Here is a 23,292-nt window from a genome sequence, read left to right as displayed (position 1 = left end):
ACTTAATGTAGTGGTTTCACTTGTGTATTCTAGCAGTTAATATAACCCAACTCGCTTTGAGGATGCAATGAGACAGGATTGTACTTGGCATTCATTCCTGAGCTCCCTCTGTAGCATCCTAAGATTATGATTTATTATTGTTATTATTCCTGTCTCCGTTCATGCTGCTCCTCACTGTTTTCATATTTATTTCATTTCTAATGGGGAAAGCATGAACTGAGTTGATGTTTGAGAACTGAAGCGTGGAGGTGTAGATTTTGAAAGATGTTGGCTATCGTTGGCAAATTACTCCTCTAATATTACTTATGCTATTGCTCCCTTCTAACTAGTTCCCACATTTTAGGTATGCACTAACCTTGTTGTAACAGCACGCTGGTAGAAACTGTGTCAAGATGAGACTGCTGCTTGGATGCAGAATTGAAGTAATGGTCCAAGTTGAAAGCATCTCCTGAATTTAACCATTCCTGTGGCTCTGCTGGTGTTTGTTGTTGTTTGGTTGTTTGTTTTTTTTTTTGTCCTTAATTCTGTGATTACCACTGCCATCCGTTTTATCATTCCGAACAGCAAGCTTTCTAACCACGTGTTACTTTTTTCCTGCACAGATAAAGGAAAAATAAAAATTCCAAAGGAGGAATTAGCTCTTAGTGCTGAAGATGGTAAATATCTTCTGTGTTTGCATGCAAATCTATTGTTTTTTAACGTTCTGTGTTCGCTAGTGAAAGATTTTAGAAACCAGGAATTGTGTTACTCTTTCAAATTTGACTAACTTCATCGTGACTTATAAGAAAACTTTACAAAAGCATTTGTTATCTCAAGCACTAGTCTTCTTTTATGACCTGTTGCATCTGTAGAAACTGTGTGCCACCCAGCAGTGTACTATTTTGATCTTTGGTCATTCAGTCTATAAAACAGCTTCTGAAATCACTGAGAGCTTTGAACGCTAGCACAGTTGAAAAACTGTGTGTAATTAAATATTAAATATTTGTCTGTTCTGCTGTTGCATTATAAGATGCACGACGATTTTTTGCTCATGTAAAACACCTTTCAGAATACATCAGTTGAAAAGGAAATTTCAATCCAGCAAAGTATAATTACTTTAGGCAATAGATGAACATCGATCTGTTAGTGCATTACAGGTGCCTTACTGCCAAATTTTTCCATATTCCTTCAGAAATTATAAACCTAATCAAAACAAAAGCAAACATGCTCCAAGGACGTGTCAAGATAAACATGCTGGAAAGTCACCAAGTAACACTGAATGTGATTGAACATAACACAATTCTTTCCTGTTTACTGCATTGTGGCACTACAGTTTAAAAAAATAGTTCTGTAAAGTTGCATTTGTTGTGTTCTAGATGCTTTCAAAGTATTTTGAGAGTTAGTGGTCTATAACAAGAGAATACATGCCATGTCCGATATATTAACAAATCTTAAATATAATTCTTAATTTTACCTTCAGATGGACAGCCTTTTTGGAAATATGTTGTACATTCAATATAGATTATGCAGACACTTGTCTGAAAGGGGCAGCTTTTTCTAGTTAAATTTAGTGAGTGAAGTTGTGGAAAAAGTTATGGATCCAGCCAAATTGATAACTGTACAGACAGAACAAGGCAAATTCTCTTGAAAATATCACCTGTGTTTTTGTTTTGCTGAAGATTCATGTTCCCCTTGTTATGATTCAGCTCCTCAAAAGAGGAGAATGATGCAGAACATAAAAATGTATGGGGTCTAGAGAATTCAAGACTTGCCGCATGTGAAGGATAATGATGTTAGTTATAAAATTGTACAGCTGTTTGTGCTACTGAATGACTGTTGTCAATACTGCACTGAGCAGGTCTGAAAACTGATCAGGATCAAGAGAGGAATGAAAATGCACCAGGAAGTGAGTAATAGGATTCTTCCAACAGACAGTGGAGAGGTTTCTCCACTGATATTTAAACTAATACATTAAAATTCCTTTTTAATTTAATGGCTGACAAGTTATACATCTGGACTAGATAGCTGCTGAATGAGGAAGCTGCACCTAACTGCATACTGACAATAATTTATATGTTAACTATTATTTGAGCTTCAGCTGCAAAAGCTTTGGAAAAGCTTCACTTAACACCTTGCAAACAACCCCAGCTTGTGTGCAGTGTTTAATTTTATGCAACAGATACGTGCTTCTTTGGCTGGCTGTTTGTCACCCAATAATTCTGTGTCATAAGTTATTCAGTGTTGGTGCATTTCACAATGTGTATCCAGTGTTAAGACCTTTAGCATGTAGAGTATTAAATATGAGTGGTGTTAACCCATGATTCTCAATTTTCCATGCTCTTACAGCAAACTGGTTTTTTGTTTTAGCTTGTGCAGTTAAGCTTTGTAGAATGAAATCAGTGAAGAACATAGATAGTGAATTTCAGTAAAGGTATAGCAAAGTTCAGGCACTGGGACAGGCTCCCCAGGGCAGCAGTTACGGCTCTGAACTGCTGGAGTTCAAGAAGTGTTTGGACAACGCTCTCAGACATAGGGTCTGATTTTTGGGTGGTCCTGTGTGGAGCTAGGAGTTGGACTTGCTGATCCTTGTGGGTCAGTTCCTTCCAACTTGGGATACTCTATGAAACTTGAAGAGATGTGCTGCAAGAATCTGCACTGTTAATGCAATACACATCTTGAAATTAACTAGGAATACTTGAAACTTCCATGTTCATATCTAAACATTGCTTTATTTGCATAAATATTCTTATTGCCATTAATTGGACTAGGAAATAACAGAATTTGGCTTGTAGACTATCTTCTTACCAAGAACTTTACAATAAGGTTAGTACATGAGTGCACTTATCCTTGTTCTAGGAAGAAAAGATAGAAGGTAAAACGAAAATGTTCTATCACATTTGATCAGGATTTGCTTTCAGCACCCTGTTGTCACATGCTGTCAAGCAACATGAACACTTTCTTCTGCCAGACAAAGTTTTGTGGGCCATGTTACAGGAGATGTTGAGCTAAATTATCCTTCCTAATAGTAGCATCTCTGAGTCCCATGGAGAAAAATAAACCCTTGCATCCAAGGTGTAAACTGCATGTGCATGTATTTCATCTGAAGTTGTTTGTTTCTACGTGTGCCCTGCTACGGAATCGCACTCTTTTGATGTACCAAACTCTTTTGAAACTTTTGAATTGCTGCTCTTGAGTCTCCACAGTGCCTCCACAGCCTGATCAGCTGTTTTCCAATCCTGAAAAACTCAAAGGACTGAGCAAGTCGGTACCATCGTTCCTGCAGGAAGAGGCAAGTTCCACCTCTGATGTATTGTAGCTAAAACTTCGGATTGTTGTGGCATTATGCGTTTACCAAATATTGCTTTCCAGGGTCTGCCAAGTCAGCCTACTGCTGGATCACGGCATGGACTTAGTTGTTTGTAGTGTTTGTGATCATCTTGATTGTTACAACCTGTGGCTGACTAACCTTTCAGAAGCTCTAGTAACTTTTATTCCTACTGCACAGCCATACAGACTGTTTTATCGAGGAGACTGAAGCATAGTGAACGCTTGCTGTTATTCCCAAAGGCAGACTCTGCCCTTTAACAGGTCTTTTATCTTCTGAACGTACATGTGTACATTCATTTTGTTCAGAGCCTACAGTCCTACAGGATCACTTTGTATTGTAAGTGCTAGCGCCATCTGGTGACCCTCTGAGATCAGAGGGGCTTAGCTTGGAGTTCTGCTTGAGGATCTAGGCTCAGGTATGATATTCTCTTAGTGAAGTCTCAGAATTTCCAGCCTTTGTAAATCTATTATTATTATTATTATTATTATTATTATTATTATTATTATATTTACGTTTTTCTAAGAGCATGATGTGGGCCTTGGGATAAGCTCTGAGGCCACATTCCAGACCCCTAAAATGACACTGAAGTTCAGAAGTGATAAACTGTCTGAACCACCTGGTCTGTGACTCCCCAGACAGTCAAAGAGGGGTGTTTAAACCAAACACCAGTCTCCTAATATAAATGTCTAAAATAGATATCTGCATTGGTCACAGGTAACAGGAGAACTGGAAATATTCTTTTTTTTCTTAAAATCAACAGTGATGAACTTCAGCCCTTATTGCCGTGGCTGAGGTTACAAAATATTATGCTTATGCTGTTACATTTTTCTAAAGACATGACTGAAGGGTCAAGATCAGGAATATGCTGTGTCCTGTCTTCACCTACACCCTTCTAAAATATAAAATAGCTGAAATATGGTGATACAGATTTAATCTTACCTTAAGTGCAGAACTTGAAACCATTCATTGTCCATGAATTTTACCTCTTTATTTAAAGATTCTCTAACATTACAGCATCCCAATGCCCTTTCTGCTGAGAAAAATGTACAGGAAGCTTTTCTAAGGTTACTAGCATGCACCACAGACCAGTTAAAGGATTGCTATTTCAAAATCTTAGAGCTAGGACACCAAAGAAATCAGAAATGAGTAGGTGGGCATCTGAATTCCCAGTTATAGCCACTGTAGGAAGCCAATTAAGCATGTTCATGTGAGTTTTGAATGAAGCAATCTGATGAGTATATAAAAACTAGATGCAATTGATTTGTTGCACTGGAAAGAGTTTGGGGATAGTTCATTTTGATAGTCTAAGAAATTGTCAGTACCCAAATCTGTTTGTTCTGCCCCCCAAATTTATCTTTAAAATTGTGTGTAAGTAGTCCTAATACTACTGTCTTGTAATACTGTCTTGTAATAGCTCCTGTGCGGTGAGCTTGATGAACCACACAGGCACACACACCTGCATGCTTCTAATATATACATATATGAAAATATCAAATGTATATGCATAAAACTAGTGTGCACATATTGAATATGCTGGTACTGCCTTTGGGTTTGTTATCACCTGAGTAACATCGGGCCAGTAAAGGGCATAGAACTGATGAATGCATAACATAAACCTGATAGAAATAACAGGTTAGAAATAAGCACTGGAGCTACCATGTAATCATAAAATTAACAGTCATTGCTAAATGCTTGTTCAGTTATGGCATTATTTTAAAATAGTCACTTCTTCTGATAATAAACACTTCTTAATTAAAAAGGCAATATGGAGAAGTATATCTCTTTTAGCAGAAGATAGTGCATCTCCTGCTACACTAAGGAGATACTCTAAATAATAAAGGATTCTCTACTTTTGAATAGTAACAGGATCCTTATTTAACATTTTAACATTTTGATCTGGATAGGCTGCACCGATGGGCTGAGGTCAACTGCATGAAGTTCAACAAGGCCAAGTGCCGGGTCCTGCACCTGGGGCGCAATAACCCCAAGCAGAGCTACAGGCTGGGAGATGAGTGGTTGGAGAGCTGCCAGGCAGAGAAGGACCTGGGAGTGGTGGTGGACAGTCGGCTGAATATGAGCCAGCAGTGTGCTCAGGTGGCCAAGAAGGCCAACGGCATCCTGGCTTGTATCAGAAACAGTGTGACCAGCAGGGCTAGGGAGGTGATCGTCCCCCTGTACTCGGCTCTGGTGAGGCTGCACCTTGAGTACTGTGTTCAGTTTTGGGCCCCTCGCTACAAGAAGGACATGGAGGTGCTTGAGAGGGTCCAGAGAAGGGCGACGAAGCTGGTGAGGGGCCTGGAGAACAAGTCCTATGAGGAGCGGCTGAAGGAGCTGGGCTTGTTCAGCCTGGAGAAGAGGAGGCTCAGGGGCGACCTTATTGCTCTCTACAGATACCTTAAAGGAGGCTGTAGAGAGGTGGGGGTTGGTCTGTTCTCCCGCGTGCCTGGTGACAGGACGAGGGAGAATGGGCTTAAGTTGCACCAGGGGAGTTTTAGGTTAGATGTTAGGAAGAATTTCTTTACCGAAAGGGTTGTTAGGCACTGGAACGAACGGGCTGCCCAGGGAGGTGGTGGAGTCACCATCCCTGGAAGTCTTCAAAAGACGTTTAGATGTAGAGCTTAGGGATATGGTTTAGTGGGGACTGTTAGTGTTAGGTTAGAGGTTGGACTCGATGATCTTGAGGTCTCTTCCAACCTAGAAATTCTGTGATTTTGAATTAACTTCAAATTAACTTGCAAAATAAGCATTTGTTTTATCCAGTGCTGTTGTACTGTGCATGCTACTTCCAACTTCTACCTTAAAGATGGAGATTGATGGTATTGATGGTATTCTCTATGTAACAGAGAGGGATGAATGGAAAACCTGAGAATTATCACTTGCATAGTAAAGTAGAGAAGTTGACTAAAGTTACCTTTGCACCTTCCATTGGTATTTGAAATTTAAGAGAAGAAAAAAAAAAGAGAAAAACAAAAAAGGTTGATTTTTTCAGTGTAGGATTTCCATAAAACAAAATCCCTTTCAAGTTTGTTTTTACTTTAAATGCATAACCTAACCTAAGAAATACTAATTACTTAGGTTGTAATATGAGGGGATTTAAGTTCAGGTTTTCATTGAGTTCCAATCTGCATTATTAAAACTGTTTTTTTCTTTTTTTTTTTTTTTTTTAAACGTTCCTTGTGACTACAAAGTACCTACACAGGCTCTCTTTCTGTGATGTTTTTGTAGAGTGATGACAGAGAGACAGATACAGCATCAGAAAGCAGTTATTCCCTTGGCAGAATCAAGAAGAGTCCCAGCTCTCTAACCAATCTTAGCGGTTCTTCTGGCATGGCCTCCTTATCCTCTGTATGTAAACCACAGCCTTGTTTTAATGACACTTTGCTTTTGCTAATCTCTTCAGTATTGTTTCAGCTCCCTTCTTATTCCTCTCCTCTTTCTTTCCTTGGTATCTGCCTCCTTCCCTCTCTCTGTTATGTGAATCCTTGCATGGAATTGGAAGAAAAAAAAAGTGATTTTTAAACTTGTTTTCTAGTCATATGCTGGAGTGTGTTTGGGATTCCACTGTGCAGCATACTTGATAAACCCTAAACAAACAGGCTTTTACCCTGAGAGATGAAAGTTGTAGCTGACAGTAGGAGAGAATTTATACAGAACAAATCCTTAGGAATGGATTAAGGGGTAGCAGGAGAAATAAGTGAAAGAAAGAGATGGTATTGGTATGTGGGATGTATGATGAAGTCAGTGATCTAGCTAACCAGAAGTCATTAGTTTACGTGGCCCTTAGAGAAAGGAGAACTTTGGGGATGAATGATGAAATTTAAAATAAATACATAAATAAATCAAAATTAAAAAATTAATAAATAACAAAACAAAACAAAAAAACCTGTTCATCCTTCTATTTCTGCCTGTCCAGGGTTTAATTTTCTAATATGTTTTATTTTTACAGCAACTCAGCCACGTAAAGACTTCATTGTTGATTTCTTCGTTGGTATTTTCAGAAAGCATTTTGTCCTAAAGTTTTAGGCTCTGCTTTCTGCAAAGATTGGCTAAAGAGTTATATAAGTAATATTTCAAGGATCTGATCACACACAATATCCAGATATATAGCATCCTGTAATTTCACTTATTCTGTCTCAATGCAATAAACATCTCTTTTTTTGTTCAAAACTTGTCCTAACACCTTTCAGATTTACAAATAACGCTCTTTCTTTTTGTTAACCTGCTTGCTGAAGAGCTTGTTTAACACTGTCTGTTACATTTCATAATTGCATCTAAAGGGACACAATTTTTTTTTTAATTGTCTGAATCCTGAGCATAACTTCTGCCCTAATCTTGGAAGTATTTGATGAAATGTAAAGACTGGAAAAAATTTCTTCCCTTGTGTGATGCAGGTTTTTCTCCTCTTGTATGACGCAGGTGAGCGGAAGCTTAATGAGCGTCTATAGCGGAGACTTTGGCAATGTTGATGTGAAGGGGAACATTCAGTTTGCTATTGATTATGTAGAACAGCTGAACGAGCTCCACATTTTTATTTGCCAGTGTAAAGACTTGGCAGTGGCAGATGTCAAGAGACAGCGTTCAGACCCGTAAGTAAAAATACAGAATATTTTTTTTCTGGTGGAAGTTACTCTTTTAATGCGTAAATGAAGACTGTATTTCATTCCAACCATTGCCTTCTGATGGGGTGAACAACCAAATAACTGAAGGAGGCTATAACGTGCTTTACGTGTTCTTCCACTCTGAACTGAACATGAAACTGCCATATAAATCAGTACATGTGTTAACCTGGGAAGCTCAGACTTTGAGTATGAAATTCTATTTTAAATTTTAACTTCCCAGACTAAGGAGAATTCAGTTAAGTCTATTTGTTTTAATTCATAAGTAAATGTGTGTGTATTGTGGAAGAGAAGTTGGAAGGGGGTTTTCTTGCTCCTCTTACCAGCCTGTTTTAAATTCTAGGTATGTGAAGACCTACCTGCTTCCAGAGAAATACAAGCTGGGCAAACGGAAGACCTCTGTGAAAAAGAAAACTTTTAATCCTGTCTATAATGAAATACTGCGGGTATTTATCAAATACTAACTAGACATGAAATACTGCATGCATGAAGTATGAGGAATTTGAACTCTTCAGGATGATCTCAAAAGAGACATCTGTGTTAAGATGAGGTGGATTGCTCTATAGGAGTGCCTGTGTCCTTCACTGATGGGTTAGCTCTGTGGTTTACTCTGGATATAGCATTGAGAGCATTGATTGTTACATAATTCTTGCAAGCGAACTCAGGCTACTTAGGAACTTAAACATTTTAAAATAAATATTAAAGCATAAAGAGGTTTGTTTTGAAATGAAATGAGTAGTTATGACTGCATAAACCCAGACATGTTTTCTTACTGTGTCACTTTCAGTCATCGATGAAAACCTAACTTAACTTTTTTTTATTGGTTCCTCCTCCCCGTTTCTCTCTCCTGGCAGTATAAAATTGAGAAGGATCTCCTGAAGAACCAAAGCCTGAATATCTCTGTCTGGCACAACGATACCTTTGGGAGGAATAGCTTCCTTGGTGAAGTAGAGCTGGATTTAGGAACTTGGGACTGGAATGATAAATCCAACAAGCAGATCAACTGGTTTCCACTCAAGCCAAGGGTAAGTTACTAGGGATGGGTTAGCTGTTCTGTGTTTTCTGCTGTGTAACTGCAAAACCAAGTCATTTTTTATTTACTCCTATCTTGTGTGCTTTGAGGGTTTTATATTGATTTTATTATATATATATATATATATATACACACACATATATATATAAAATCTCACGTAGAAGTTGAGTTTGTTCTTGCGAAAAACTTTGCACCTTAAAATCAGTGTGTGAACTGCAGTGTATGAGACTTGTTTGTTTTTTTTCTTAAATTTCAGACTTCAACAATGGCTCTAGAACTAGAAAACAGAGGGGAGATGAAACTAGCCCTCAAGTATGTTCCACAGCCTACTGGAGGTATTTATTCATTGCTTCTTTGTTTGAATTTGCTAGGCCTTTGGGGGTTTTGTTTTTGTTTAGGGGGGAGATTGGTGGTAAGCAGCTGTATAACATTTTTCAACAAATTCAGGCATCTTGTTTTAACATAGAACACTTTTTCCTAGAGGATTAGGCCATTCTGGTCATTAATTCAGTTGAGGATCCAAAGTTCAATTTAGGATCTTCTGTTCTTTTTATGTTACTACAGAAGAAATTACCTGATTGTTATAATCTCAGATTTATAATCCACTCTGTATACAGAACAAGGTTCTGTTTTCCCTCTAACAATTTTAGAAATTATGAAATTGTCAGGCAGGTGCTGTGATTTGCTAAATAAACAATGACGACACACTAAATTCAAGCAATATTAGAAGTACAAAATAACAATAAGTATCCAGAAAGCAGTATTTCTTAGCTCTATGACCTGTTCATTTACTCCTGTCTGAGAACTGATAACTGGCTGGCCTGACAATGAAGCCAAGCGAGGTCTTTAATCCAGCCAGACAGTCAATAAGAATCAAATATATTAAGAGCACAGAGGAGCTCATTTGAAAGTGTAAGTGGTAGTAAAGGCCAGCATCGCATAGACTGACAACAAACTGATCTCTTCATCTAGAAGGCTGGGAAAGAGAAGACCAGTGGCCTGCATTTGTTTACTTGTAAGAGAAGAGAAATCGTGGTTGGAATATATGCATGAGGTGGCCTGGCAGTACTTTGATGGGCTGAAGATTGCAGCTTCAAAGGTAGAGAGGGATGTTCAATTAAAATGTGAGATAATGAGAGTCTAGGCGAAATATCACCTCTGAAAATGGAAAGGAACTGCTGCAACATAGAAAATACCTTCAAAGGGGATTTACAAGGCTTAATCAGAGCCAGGATGTTTTATTTCTTTTTACAGGAAAGAAGACTCTGTCCACTGGTGAGGTCCACATCTGGGTGAAGGAATGCCATGACCTTCCTCCTCTGAGGGGCAACAGGCTCAACTCTTTTATCAAGTGGTAAAAACTGTAGTTGAAATCATTAAACCTGGTGGCTTAATAATGCAACTGCTGTGTTTTCTAATCTTACCTTCAGTTTTCTATATTTAAATTAAAAACAAAAACGCTTAATTACTTTCTGATTCTCCTTTACTGTAATGCAAATTGTCCTGCAGGGCTTGCAACTTACAGATGCTAACTATATGCTACCAAGTAAGATGTACTGGGAGGAATTCCTTGCTAATCACCACCCTTTCATTTTGTCTGCTTAGCTACCTGGTGGAAGTGCTAGACAAATTTAAGTTAGATCTTGTTTGCTGTAAGTTGTGTTTAAACAAAACAAGCTTGTGCGAGAGCGTGCTTTAGCCTAGTAAATCATGGGAGGAGATAGAAGTGAGAAGCATAGATGTATTTCTTCCTCCTTCCTTTCTACAAAAAGATTTAATACGTGATGAGGATAGCGAGATAGCTGGGAAATCTCTGGCAGTAGCTAAAAGATTTCAGCATCATTAGTGGTAATCCAGCAAACAAACTCAGTCGTACCTCTCTTCCCCACCTGACTTCCCCTTCCGATCCATTCTTTGAAGCACAAGGGTGGATACGTCCTGGATACATTTGTTGGAAGGGACCGAGAACATGAAGATTGATTTCATCTCTGTGATACTAAAGCATCTTAATCTCAGTTGTTTCGTAACGCGCAGAGGAACATTAATCTTTTTTTGTCTGAGGAGTTTGTTTAATGCAGGTTATGCTGTCGAAGTGCAAACTGACAATGCTTTCTCTTTCTGAAGTACCATTCTTCCAGATACTAGCAGAAAAAGTCGCCAGAAAACAAGAACAGTGGCAAAAACTACAAACCCAGTATTCAACCATACCATGGTCTATGATGGCTTTAGGCCAGAAGATTTGAAAGAAGCCTGCATAGAACTCACAGTCTGGGATCACAACAAACTTGCCAACCACTTTCTGGGAGGTCTCAGGATAGGCCTTGGAACAGGTACTGGACAATTAACAGATGAATTCTTAATTTACAAACTACATTTATTTTTTTTTTCTTTCCCATTTTCCTTTCTATTTATTCTCGTTTTGCAAAGATAACTGAAAAGCCTTTCAGCCATTTATCTACTAAAGAGTAGATTCAGTAAATAATCTGTTCATTGTCACAGATTCCAAAATGTAAATAGAAGTAATATGAGGGTTAGGGATTATTATCAAGTTAGAAGAAACATTAGAGATAAACCTTTCTGTCTATATGCTGTATCTGGCACTGTTTGCAATATGAGAGTATGCTATTGCTGCACCCAAAATCTTGATAACGTCTTAGAAACTTATGCATGGAAAAACTAAATATATGGAATAGAGACAGTATTGGGTGGAGATAAAAGGATGGATTGTGAATGCATGGTAAGATTTGAAGACTTTGGATAGGAAAAAGTATAAATTTAAATATGTTTTTGCATAACGGCAGTAGAAGATGTGTAGATGTAATGAGGGGGAAAACAAGGAATTCTGCTTTGTCCCTTTCATTGTCCTTTCTGGTCTGAGGAGAGAGGAAGTGTTTAGAGTCCTTTAAAGCAAAAGCAAGGAAAAATGACTTGCATGGTTTACGAAATAACCTAAAGTACAAGTGAGGATAGTAAATCACAAACTGAAACTTAAGTACTTGAGATCGTATTTCAATATAGAATCAGTGGACATTTTATTTTTAAGCCCTCTTGGGTGTTGATTAACATACATCTTTTCCTTTGGGACAGTGACAAAAAGAATAACAAGAAAAAAAAAACGGGAAAAAGATGAAATTTGTGGGGAAAATTGTCATTAATTGTATTTGACAGAATAGTTCAAGCATAAAAATATAGAACTGGATCTTGAATGCACTTAGGTTTCCTGTACCTGAGAAGGTGAAGCAGTTTAAGAAGATGGGCAGATTTGATTGTCAGCTCTCAGCTCTGCAGCATGTTAAGTTACTAATGTTTCTCTTCAAACCTGACATTTTTCTAGGCAGAAGCTATGGAACTACAGTAGACTGGATGGATTCCACTTCAGATGAAAGTGCCCTGTGGGAGAAGATGATAAACTTGCCAAACACATGGGTAGAAGATACGATACCTCTGAGGATGCTAATGGTTGCAAAACTGACAAAATAAGGTGGCTTTTGAATTGCTAGTGTCAAAAAGACGACCTGGGAATGGAATTAAAAGGTGTGGGGGTGAAACTTGGAAGAGGCACACAGCAGCTCTTTTGATAGTCTCTGTTCTGTTGCTCTTCTGTTCTTGTGCTGTCAAATGTCACTTCATATTGCAAACTAAAATCCAGCCCGAAGATGATTATGTAAATTGAAGGGCTGCTTTTATTTCTTATTCACTGAAAATGTATTCAAGTAAGAACATACTTAGAGAATTCAGAGGTAGAGGTAGCTGTGATACTTGAATGCTTGTGTTGCCAAACTGAAGTGTTGCTGATTCCTTAAAGCTAAATTGCCGGGGGGGGAAGGAAAAGCAAGCAAATTATTTCTGTATACTTGGATTGTTTGTGAGATGTTGTTATTAGTAAGGTAGCAACAGGTTGCATTTTGTTCATGCTCATTAGCACGTTTCTCTGGCTGAATCCTCATCATGCTATATTGGATCTCCAGCTAGGAATATGAGCGTGCAGATTTTTTTTTTAAAGTCCCTTTGTCTGTAGTTACACATTTCTATGATCTGAAAGTTGCTTCTGTCATGAAAGAAGCACTGCATGAAATGGTACTGTTGATGTCTTACTCTGCAAGGTGTAGAGGACTGTTGATTCTGATGTACTATGGAAAGCTGGGGTTATAAAGTTTGCTTCTATGTTTGTTAATTACCTTGCTAGTATATTGATGTTCTTTTTAAATGCTGAAGTCACAGAGGTCAAACGTTTTCATTCAAATGCTATCCCAAAGGATCTAAACTTGCCAGTTTTATGGAGGACGAATGTTGGGTATTTATTTTTGTAAAGTGTACTCGTTTTCTGTACCTATACCTATTATGAGCTTGTATTTTTGCGAAAAGTAATTTATCTGTTCTTCAGCGCCACCGTTTGGAGAACACGGGGTGATGGCGGGCTGGGTTTAGGTAGCTTTGCAGCATGTGAAATGGAATTTGTCATGTGTGGAAATGCGTACCACTGAAGGAAGATAAACGCATACAATACAAAATGTATTACTTTTTTTAAATAAAAGCAGTCTTATTAAAGCTAATTAAGAATTTTATGTTTATTAAAAATCAGTGTTTTGTGTTAGCTACTCGGTGTGAGTATGCAATACAATGAAATGCAGGCAGAAAATGCTTCTGAAAATAAATGTACATTTATTTGTTGTAATTGCAGAGGTCTAGAGGCTGGTAAAGTCCTGCACCTAAGCTTACAGAGGAAAAGAGGGCTCTTCACAGTTCCGACTGGATTGCTTTATTTTATCATAAAAATTTAAATGCTTGCATTACTTGGTATTTATTTTACACCATGAGTGGGGGAAAAAAGGTGCTAATCAGTCTGCTGGGAGCCTGTGTTCTCTTTTATCAGCCAGGCAGTCCGGAGGTTACAAACGCCAGAAGTGGCTGTCAGTCTCCATCCCTTACTGCTTCAGGTGTTTTGGATGAGATTGGGAGCTGGCATGGATCCCCCTTTTGCTTTTCCAAAACACCACCCTCTCAGAGGTGGCTATTTAAGAATACAGAAGCAAAGTCACTGCTGCACCATTTAAATCCAAATAGATAGTTCTGAAGTGAAGTATGTGCATCTCTCCCTACTCATACAAAAAGATTTGTAAGCATCTGGCAGAGACACCTGTTTGTATTCACTGTCTACAGGATTTCGTTTTCACCTTAAAAGGTAGGTTGCTGTAAGCATGACCTACAATTTAACAAATATATAATTTGTAATTTTATTTCCTGTGAAGCTTAAATGCAGTGCTGTGTCAAAAGTTTTGGATCTTCAACTGAAGGGGTGGGGCTGACGCTCCAGATTTGCAGGCAAGTGTATGTAGTCTTCTGTGTTCCACGCTGCACAAGCTTTCAGTAGTTAAAAACTTAACTGCTGTCAGAATGGTTGGTTTGTGACAGTATCACTCCTGTCTTTTGGTCAGGTGAAGTATCTTCTGTCTTGCTATTCCTCCACCATCCTGCAGACAGAGGCAGAATTTTGTTATTTTCACTAAAGACACTGCTTAGCACTACACTAAATAGATCAAAACTTAGTTTAAATTTCCAAAAACTATGGGAACATGAACATTAGATGTACCTGTGCACTGCCCCTGTATTTAATTTGTATGATGGCAAGCAAATGTCACAGCAGCATTACGTGCTTGTTTAGATTAAAAAAAAAAAAAAGAGCCAAATGACTGAAACAGGCCCTCTAGTACAAAAATTTGCTTGCCCTCCCCCAACTTTTTAATATTTTTTTTTAAGTATATGTGGAAATGATGACTATCATAGGCCAATATATAAAGATAGCTGACACCACAGAAATGTGAGACTTCCAAATTTACATGAGGTCAGCGGAGATGGTCACAGAAGTGTCTGAAAAGTATATTAACACTTAACAATGCTAGCTATTTAAAGTTGTGCTGCTATCACTGTCAGCCCTCAATGGAGTCTGCATCATGCTACGAATCTTTAACTTAAAGATCTTTAAGGATTTTTAGCATCCATGCTTTTTACTGTTTCACTTTTATTCTAACATGCAAGAAAAGCCAAAGCTGTCTTACTGAGTTGAACTTCAGTGCCATGAACAATTACAAACCAAGCTGCTTTATCAGTGGAAAACGTACTTCAAGTACCCTATGAATGCTATAGGATATAATTACAGAGCAGAAACTTTACAAATTCACCTCCAGCTAAAGAATATTATGTTGATGTATTAAGGTAAGGGCTGGATCTAATCATGTAAACCAGGAGGGATTTTGGATTGGAAATATAAAAGTCATGCAAAATGTACACTTTAAAAAACAAACAAACAATATGGATGTTCCTCTGGACATGGTTTCTGTAATAAAATAGAGCTTTACACCAAATTCATAGTAATTCCTAATTATAGTTGCATGTTCCAGATTGATAAAATGCAGATTGAAAAATGTAAACTTTATGCAGTTGCTTACAAAAAAAAAATGTTAGGAAACTAACTTCCTCTATCTTTACTGTCAGAAGCAGAGGTTTTAAAGTTATCCATAACCCAAACAAGGCATACAATTAAGACATCGCTGTTGTTAAAAGGCAGTTTGATAAATGAATAGCTGTGCTTTGATTCTTAATTCCAGTTATCTTTACAACAAAGCGTCTATACTCCTAGGATGTCTTCATGTGTATTCATCCTTGCCCAGAAAAATGTTTGGGAGAAATGCAACACTTTCCTTTATTCTTATTTTTTTCATTTTACAATTGATTTCAGCCTGGATGGGTGGCAGCAGGACGTGCACCTATGTCAGTATACCTGTGTGTTTTACATGACACCACCTTTACTTCCTATAAACCAGATGTTTCAGAGTCCCAGCTCTGCTTTCATGCTCTATATTCAGAAAATTCCCATTTCTTTTTCTACCATCTCCTTTCTGCAAATAAGCCTGCAAGCCTTTGCCAGTGTTGAGACCTGCTTCACTCTGACTTTACCCATTTTGAAAGACCTGGTACTGTTCTCTCCATGTCTTGTTTGCTTTGTATCCCTTACCCTTTACTTGCTGAATAAAATTGCAGGTTGTTTAGGGTGAGGGCTGTGTCTTCTCTCCTAACCCGTGCCCCTTCCGCGTGTTCTGCCATTGTGATCTTTTCTGGGTGCAAGCCGAGACAGGACTTCAAGCCTGAGGAAATCCTCTTCACTTTGCAGAACGTGAATGGCTTTGGGAACATCAGCAGCATTTGTTTGCTAAGAAACACTCTCAGCTATTTCCATGATTTAGGGACTGCCCCGAGCAGCCCAGAGGAGGGCACGAGCCTTGGCGTGAGCGATCGAGCCCCGCATCGCCATGGACACGGTAACCACGCACTCGGAGTGTCAACAAATGGGCTGAGGAAAACAAACATCTGGTGAGAGAAAACCTTTCTCCCCCTAAACCCCTCTCTTTGGTGCATTTCCACCTGATGGCCTAAATCTTTTAGTCCTTCCCTCTCTCCTGTATTGCCGAGTGTTTTGGCAGGAGCCAAAGTGGCACCAGCAGCAGGGGAGCGCAGCACAGTGCACCCCGCTGAGGGTCACCCCCATGAAGCTCTCAATCTGTCCTTGTCTTGCCTTCATTTTTGCTCTACGTTGTCTGTCATCCTTCCTCTAGTCCCTTCTCTAGGACTTTTGCCCCTGGCCTATCCTCATCTCCAGCCAAAACCCAGATTATCAGCACACTATTCCAGGTGCTGTGTGGCTTCAGGGCTGGGTCTGAACGCAAACTCTGTACTTCAGTTTTAGGCAAGCTTTTCATATGCCTGGGTAGTATCTGAGATAAGGCACTGATAATAATGGTGGTGCTACTCTAACAACTATTTCCTTTATTTTTAGATGAGGAGCCAGACTTATAACCTGAGTGCCTAAAATAATCCAGCGAATCAGCATCAAAACTCAAACACGGAACCGTTTCTCCAGGCACCGTCTTTATATCACAGTGCGTTCAGTAAATATTACCAGTCCTTAATGATCTTTTTTTATTCTTAAATCTCTAAGCTCAGGGTAAGGCTATTCAGTCACATTTAATGGGCCAGATACTATTAGAATCTTATTAATTAGAAGATTGTTCTAATCCTCCATGTTTTATTTGTGTCTATAATAGCACCTGCATTATACAGATGTAATGTAAATTCACATCCGTAGGAGAAAATAAAGGCAGAGGAAAAGGATTGCTTAAGGAATTACTTACAGCTTTATCACTTACTGGCTTTTTACCTAAATATAACAGTACTTCTTCGAGCTACAACAGTGCTTTGAGGAGGAATAATTACCAGGGCTAGTAATCAGCAAATGAAGAGGTTTGCATAAATACTATGCCTACAGTTGTTTGCTTTTGCAAAGTCCGGCACCCTTCTCTTCAGTCTGCCTGACTTTGAATTGGGGTCTGTGGGATCGCACAGGCTGCTGTTGGTTTGGGAAGTCCCCGTCTGCTGTGCCAGTGGTGTGATGGACTTGCAGAGAAAGTCCCCCAGCGTGGTGCAGTGGTGTTGGGCGCACAGTTTTGGGGTACTCTAAACCTGCTGAATGTCACTACGAGAACTGCTGGCTATAAAATGTTTCGTCTTTGTGTCAGACAGTGGCTCCATGGCTCAGGAGGAGAGAGAAGCAGGGATGGGCAGCCCCGCAAGCGATCCAGAGTTGGACAGGGACGAGGAAGATCTGACAAAAGGCCTGGAGGTGCTCTGCGAAGGCCCTGAAGAGGAGAAGAGTGAGAAGGCTCTGCTGCGGGCGCGCCTGGAGGAACAGCATTGCCTTATCTGCATGCTGAAGAAGAAAGCAGATGATGCACGCAAGCGCTGCAAAGGCCTGGAGCAGCTCAACATGGAGCTGGAGAAGCTGAGGCTGGAGGACGCCGTGAAACTGAAGGTGCAGAGCCAACGCATCCGGCACTTGGAGGGGCTCTTCACGGACCTGGCCAGCAACCACGAGAAAATGATCTACTTCAAGAACGAGCACAAGAAGCAGAACACACAGCTGCGGGAGGAGAATCAGTGCCTGCGGCAGGAGAACGAGGCTCTCTTCAGCCAAACCATCCAGGAGAAGGAAGCCGAAGTGTTCCAGCTCGCTGCCCAGGCCCGAAATCTCTCGCAGCAGTTGGACTCCTTACATGCGAAATGTGCTTACGAGAGTCGCAGAGCCCAGGAGCGTGAAAAGGAGCTGCTGGAAGCTCAGAGCCAGCAGGCGAACGCCCACGCCTCGGAGGTTGATTTGCTGAAGCAGCAGCTGCAGTGCCTCCAGGAGGAGTACCAACAAGTCGCTGCGCGGGTAGAGGACGGAGAGAACCAGCAGAAGGCTCAGGACAGCGAGCTGCAGGCCAAGCTGGAGAGGGCAAACGAGGAGAAAGCGCAGCTGCTGAACCTGGCCATGGAGAGGGGCAAAGCCCTGCAGGACAAGCAGCAGGAGATCGTGCAGCTGGGGAGGAGGCTGGAGAGCGCGGAGAGGGCCAGGCTGCGAGCAGAGAAGCGCTTTATGAAAGGCGCAGCAGCAAACTATGATCGGATGCTCCAGGAGCTCCAGCAGGAGCTAGAGAGCAGCAAGCAAGCGTACAGCGAGCTCTCGCTGCAGTTTGATGCCTACAAAAAGCACAGCATGGATTTACTGGCCAAAGAGAAAGAGCTCAACGTCAAACTCCGTCACTTTAAGGTGTGACTTCAGCTTTCTGCTCTCTTCTCATCTCAGCAGGTGCCTCTGGTGTAGCACAGCGCTTCTTTTTGTTCCTTTTCATGCAACCATCTTCCAGCAGGTCGCTCTGTAATGTACTTTCCAGCTTAAATCCTTCTGAAAAAAAATGTTCTGTAGCCTGTTATTTTTTTGATACTTTTACATAAGTAAGAGCTCGACACCATTAAATCTGAGCAGGCGTTGTCACACTAACCAAACCACGTCAGATGTTTAACATGAAGGATTAGCACGGAAAAGTTTTTAAAACTGTTCACAAAAGCTTGTAAAGTTTTTCTGTGAGCATCAACAATCTTCTATTTATAGGGTTGTATTTGCTACCAGTTAGCCTGTAAATACTTCAGATTTCTTAGTTATGGTGGCTATTCAACTAGGCTGTATTTAAAGAGTAAACTTTTAAACCCACAAAGAGTTTAAAGAAGTCCCCATGGATTAACAGTGTAAAACTGCACCTTGGCAGTAGCTGATTCTACATTTTTTCACTAAATTTAAATGGGATATACAGACGCGGAGAAGTAACAGTGCCTCTGATCAATGGCCTCAGGAGGCCAGGAAGAGTACATGGTGGGTGATGGGGAGAGGAGGGGGTCATTGGCAGGGGTCTGTGGAACTGAATGTAGTATTGATGTTTGCCATCAAAAATGGTAAACAGAGAAGATAAATTTAGTGGTTTTTTTTTGTTTGTTTGTTTTGTTTTGTTTTTTAGAATTTATCTTAATCTCTACAGCCAGTCTTGGCATCCTTTGGGAAGCAGTTCAGACTTTTAGTTGTCTGAAGTCCATCAATATAGGGTATTGATATCATATACCAATATATTTGATATCAAAATATATATTAATATATTGATATATATTATATATTGGTATATACCCCATATACCAATATATATCTGTATATTGATACATATTATATATATTGGTATATAGGGTATATGTATTAGGCAGGTATGTTAAGGAAGCAGTAAAAGGCAGCCCTGTGATGCACAGGCTGTGACTGGTTCCTTGCTGCTGGAATAGTGGCAGGAGTACAACCGAGACCCATCTTAACTCAGAGCTTTTCAAAGAGGGAGGCAGTGTTTGCAAGGAGTTTGTTCAGGCTGGCAGGAAGCCAGGAACTAGCCACAGCTCCTCCTTTGACTTGAGTTGGAGAACAAGGTATGTTGTGTCCCAGGTATGAAACGGAGCATTGAATCAGTATTTTTCCAGAATTCAGTGAGAGCACTTATAGAATCATAGAATATTCTGAGTTGGAAGGGACCCTTAAGGATCATCAAGTCCAACTCTTGACACCGCACAGGTCTACCCAAAAGTACAGACCATGTGACTAAGTGCACAGTCCAATCTCTTCTTAAATTCAGACAGGCTCGGTGCAGTGACCACTTCCCTGGGGAGCCTGTTAAGGTAGCCTTAAAGAAGGCTTTAAAATGGGCCTTGCTGAGTTAAACATTTGTGGTGGTTTTACCGTGCTGGGCAGCTAAACCCCACAACCGCTCTCTCACTCCCCCTCCTTTAGATGAGGAGGGGGAGAAGTAAAGCAAAGAACAACTCACGGGTTGAGATAAGGATAATTTAATTAAAGGGAAATAATTATAATAATTAAATAAAGACTACCAGAGGAAGTTAACCAGAGGAAGTTAACCTTACTTCTCAACACCCCTTTGTTCTTTTTTCATCTTCTTCTCCTCCTCCGTTATTCCTCCCAGTTGTCTGTAGTTGCCGTAGGCAATTTCTAGAAGATGCTGAAGTTCTTGAATCTTGCGATAGGCCCTTACTGTAAGACAGAGACCTCCAGGTAGGTAAAATGCACAGAGAGAACTGAAGACAGTCATGCTGAAATCCAATAGTCTGGAAAAGTCTCACAAAGACAGAAATCACACTGCTCAGCAGATACTGAGATGTATCTGACACCCACACAACAGACAGCTCCCAGAAACAAGGAGCAATCCAATGCAGTTTCACCAACACAGATTAAAACACTGGAACAGATACGTTCTGACTGTCCTGCACTATGCTTCCTAATTTTCCACAATTTGTTTGAATACTCATCAGTACAGATACCCTGTCACCAAACTCATCCTACAACAAAGTCGCATCAGTTAGCAGAAACTGTGCAAGTAGGAACAGAATGTCTCGAGACTACCTTTTTGAATAAGGAGTGATGAAAATGCTTACTGCGTGCGTTCCTTTTCTCTGCTTTGCTCAGGATTAAATCTTCTTTGCTATCCGTACTCCCTTCCACACCATGTCTTTCAAAAAATTTTGCATTGTTTGCATCTAGTTCTTCATCACTGGAGTTACTGTCTCCAGTTCTTCGTGTCAAAAGTTCCACAGCTGCCAGCTGGGCAAATCTGCAGAGAGAACAGTTAACCTACACTGATACATCCCCGTAATCTGTAAAAGCATAGCCATGCTCCCCACATATGATGGAAACTCTCTGAAACTCTTCATGTTCCCATTTACAAGAGGGAGTTTCAGGGTTACAGGAAGCATTGGTACACAAACTACGAGCAGCTGATCTGCTTTCTGCAGTATTCTCCCAGCATGAGCTCTGCCTCACTGAAATCCTATGGCAATGACTCCCACATCAGAGAGATCTTTTCCTGTGTAGGATTTCTTAACTGAATCTCATCAGCAACTGCATTATTTTTATTAATGCAAAAAATCAGACAGCTTTCTCTAGTTCTCATTTACTTCGTGCAGTTGGAGCATACAGGCTTACGACCTTCCTTTTGCAAATCAGTTACTTTTCATCTTTTATGTCTTGCCATGTTCAGAAAAAACAAGGTAAACATAAATCCTTTTACAGCTACAGTACTGCTTTGCTTGTTACTCAGAACTGGAATTCACGGACTTGACCTTTTCCTCCCTCCATCACTGAAAATCAGAAGTAATTACAACTAAGCTGACTTGAGATTGATATATAAATAGTAAGCAAATAAATGACTGCGCTACATGATATGTATTGCTACCTCTTGGCCACATCCTTTGGAGTCTCTCCAGCATCATCTGTAATGTAACAGTCAGCTCCCCTTTCAAGTAACCACTGTAAGCAATGGACGTGCCCCTGTTCAGCAGCTGGGGAAAGGAAGGTGCACACAAGTCAGTTGTATTCAGCTGAAGTGTTTCAAACCTCATACATCCCCCTCTTGACACAGTTCAATGTGCCAGAGGGTGGGTTGATTAAGACCCCACAGGTGAGATGCTGTTTCAGAGAAGCCTGCGTTTCTAGATGATCAAGTCATATGGGCATGCCCATTTTTAGGGAAGATTCTGCAATGTGTTTTTGTGCCTGCCCCTAGTCCTGGAAATTTACTTGCAACTCTTGCTGGAGAGGAGCAAAACTAAACTTGCTCAGTCTCAGGCATTGAGCACAAGACACACAAATACCTGCTGCCTCGCATGCTCTTGCTTTGAGGTCTGCATCTCACCCATTTGCAGCAAAGTGCTGTCATCTTTTCCTGGCTCTGGGCTCCCACACCTCACACAGGGTCGATTGGACCAATCCATGGCATACAGTGCTGGCTCACACAGAACAAGAGAAACAGGAGCTTTGTGCTGGAGCTACAGGCACACTTTTTGGGCCACATCCTTAAGGCAATTTGCTTTAATTAAAGACCCTTTGCAAAAGCTTCAGAATCTACTGTTTTTCTTTCTCCACAAATCAGCTGTGCTCAGCGCATGACCATCTCCACCGCGAGATGGCGACGTCTTCCCACACATTGAGCCAGCCCCAGGGTTTTGAGCATAGAATCATAGAATATCCTGAGTTGGAAGGGACCCTTAAGGATCATCAAGTCCAACTCTTGACACCGCACAGGTCTACCCAAAAGTTCAGACCATGTGACTAAGTGCACAGTCCAATCTCTTCTTAAATTCAGACAGGCTCGGTGCAGTGACCACTTCCCTGGGGAGCCTGTTCCAGTGTGCAACCACCCTCGCCGTGAAGAACCCCCTCCTGATGTCCAGCCTAAACTTCCCCTGCCTCAGCTTAACCCCGTTCCCGCGGGTCCTGTCACTGGTGTTAATGGAGAAAAGGTCTCCTGCCTCTCGACACCCCCTTACGAGGAAGTTGTAGACTGCAATGAGGTCTCCCCTCAGCCTCCTCTTCTCCAGGCTGAACAGGCCCAGTGCCCTCAGCCGTTCCTTGTACGTCTTCCCCTCCAGGCCTTTCACCATCTTCGTAGCCCTCCTCTGGACACTCTCCAACAGTTTCGTGTCCTTTTTATACTGTGGTGCCCAGAACTGCACACAGTACTCGAGGTGAGGCCGCACCAGCGCAGAGTATAGCGGGACAATCACCTCCCTCGACCTACTAGCGATGCCGTGCTTGATGCACCCCAGGACACGGTTGGCCCTCCTGGCTGCCAGGGCACACTGCTGGCTCATATTCAGCTTGCTGTCTACCACGACCCCCAGATCCCTCTCTTCTAGGCTGCTCTCCAGCGTCTCATCGCCCAGTCTGTACGTGCAGCCAGGGTTTCCCCGTCCCAGGTGCAGGACCCGGCACTTGCTCTTATTGAACTTCATGCGGTTGGTGATCGCCCAGCTCTCCAACCTATCCAGATCCCTCTGCAAGGCCTTTCCACCCTCAACAGAGTCCACAACTCCTCCAAGTTTGGTGTCATCAGCAAACTTGCTCAAAATACCTTCTATTCCTATAT

General features: G+C 40.8%; 3 protein-coding genes and 1 long non-coding RNA gene across 27 annotated transcripts in view; 2 read left to right on the top strand and 2 right to left on the bottom strand.

Moving 5' to 3' along the window:
* Positions 1 to 13,509, top strand: part of SYTL2 (synaptotagmin like 2) — a 56,398-nt gene extending 42,889 nt beyond the window's left edge. For 7 of the 19 annotated variants that reach the window (XM_005029737.6, XM_005029738.6, XM_013108683.5 and 4 more), the window contains 11 exons: positions 603 to 656; positions 1,838 to 1,885; positions 3,174 to 3,268; positions 6,533 to 6,652; positions 7,724 to 7,893; positions 8,267 to 8,369; positions 8,778 to 8,948; positions 9,213 to 9,291; positions 10,211 to 10,310; positions 11,081 to 11,286; positions 12,291 to 13,509. In XM_005029737.6, the coding sequence (XP_005029794.4) occupies positions 603 to 656; positions 1,838 to 1,885; positions 3,174 to 3,268; positions 6,533 to 6,652; positions 7,724 to 7,893; positions 8,267 to 8,369; positions 8,778 to 8,948; positions 9,213 to 9,291; positions 10,211 to 10,310; positions 11,081 to 11,286; positions 12,291 to 12,436 (1,292 nt within the window). In that variant the 3' untranslated portion in view covers positions 12,437 to 13,509. Of the gene's footprint in view, positions 1 to 602; positions 657 to 1,837; positions 1,886 to 3,173; positions 3,269 to 6,532; positions 6,653 to 7,723; positions 7,894 to 8,266; positions 8,370 to 8,777; positions 8,949 to 9,212; positions 9,292 to 9,928; positions 10,056 to 10,210; positions 10,311 to 11,080; positions 11,287 to 12,290 lie in introns of those variants that run through there. The other 12 variants (XM_072032843.1, XM_038177514.2, XM_072032844.1 and 9 more) reach the window with 8 other exon arrangements.
* Positions 13,510 to 14,176: 667 nt separating this feature from the next.
* LOC140001382 (uncharacterized) lies at positions 14,177 to 16,108 on the bottom strand. The gene is made up of 2 exons (XR_011806576.1): positions 15,969 to 16,108; positions 14,177 to 14,427 (listed from the first exon to the last, which is right to left on the bottom strand). It is a non-coding gene; the product is annotated as an uncharacterized lncRNA (long non-coding RNA).
* An 83-nt stretch (positions 16,109 to 16,191) lies between these two features.
* CCDC89 (coiled-coil domain containing 89) lies at positions 16,192 to 18,750 on the top strand. 5 transcript variants are annotated; one of them, XM_072032855.1, is made up of 3 exons: positions 16,192 to 16,324; positions 16,788 to 16,890; positions 17,531 to 18,750. In XM_072032855.1, exon 3 carries the CDS (start codon positions 17,538 to 17,540, stop codon positions 18,600 to 18,602), a length of 1,065 nt encoding a protein of 354 aa, XP_071888956.1. In that variant the 5' UTR covers positions 16,192 to 16,324; positions 16,788 to 16,890; positions 17,531 to 17,537; the 3' UTR covers positions 18,603 to 18,750. The 5 variants fall into 5 exon arrangements, with proteins under 5 accessions (XP_071888956.1, XP_071888953.1, XP_071888952.1 ...); XM_072032852.1 differs by having other exon boundaries at positions 17,527 to 18,750; XM_072032851.1 differs by having other exon boundaries at positions 16,788 to 16,899; positions 17,527 to 18,750.
* Positions 18,751 to 20,124: 1,374 nt separating this feature from the next.
* Positions 20,125 to 22,582, bottom strand: LOC119715042 (ankyrin repeat domain-containing protein 42-like). 2 transcript variants are annotated; one of them, XM_038177581.2, is made up of 4 exons: positions 22,060 to 22,582; positions 21,601 to 21,706; positions 20,804 to 20,979; positions 20,125 to 20,402 (listed from the first exon to the last, which is right to left on the bottom strand). In XM_038177581.2, exons 1-4 carry the CDS (start codon positions 22,136 to 22,138, stop codon positions 20,272 to 20,274), a joined length of 492 nt encoding a protein of 163 aa, XP_038033509.2. In that variant the 5' UTR covers positions 22,139 to 22,582; the 3' UTR covers positions 20,125 to 20,271. The 2 variants fall into 2 exon arrangements, 1 of the variants encoding a protein (XP_038033509.2); XR_011806575.1 differs by having other exon boundaries at positions 20,259 to 20,402; positions 22,019 to 22,243.
* Positions 22,583 to 23,292: the final 710 nt, after the last annotated feature.

The sequence above is a fragment of the Anas platyrhynchos genome, chromosome 1, assembly GCF_047663525.1.
Source record: "Anas platyrhynchos isolate ZD024472 breed Pekin duck chromosome 1, IASCAAS_PekinDuck_T2T, whole genome shotgun sequence".
NCBI lineage: Eukaryota > Metazoa > Chordata > Aves > Anseriformes > Anatidae > Anas > Anas platyrhynchos.
This window is presented reverse-complemented; position numbering and strand designations above follow the sequence as displayed.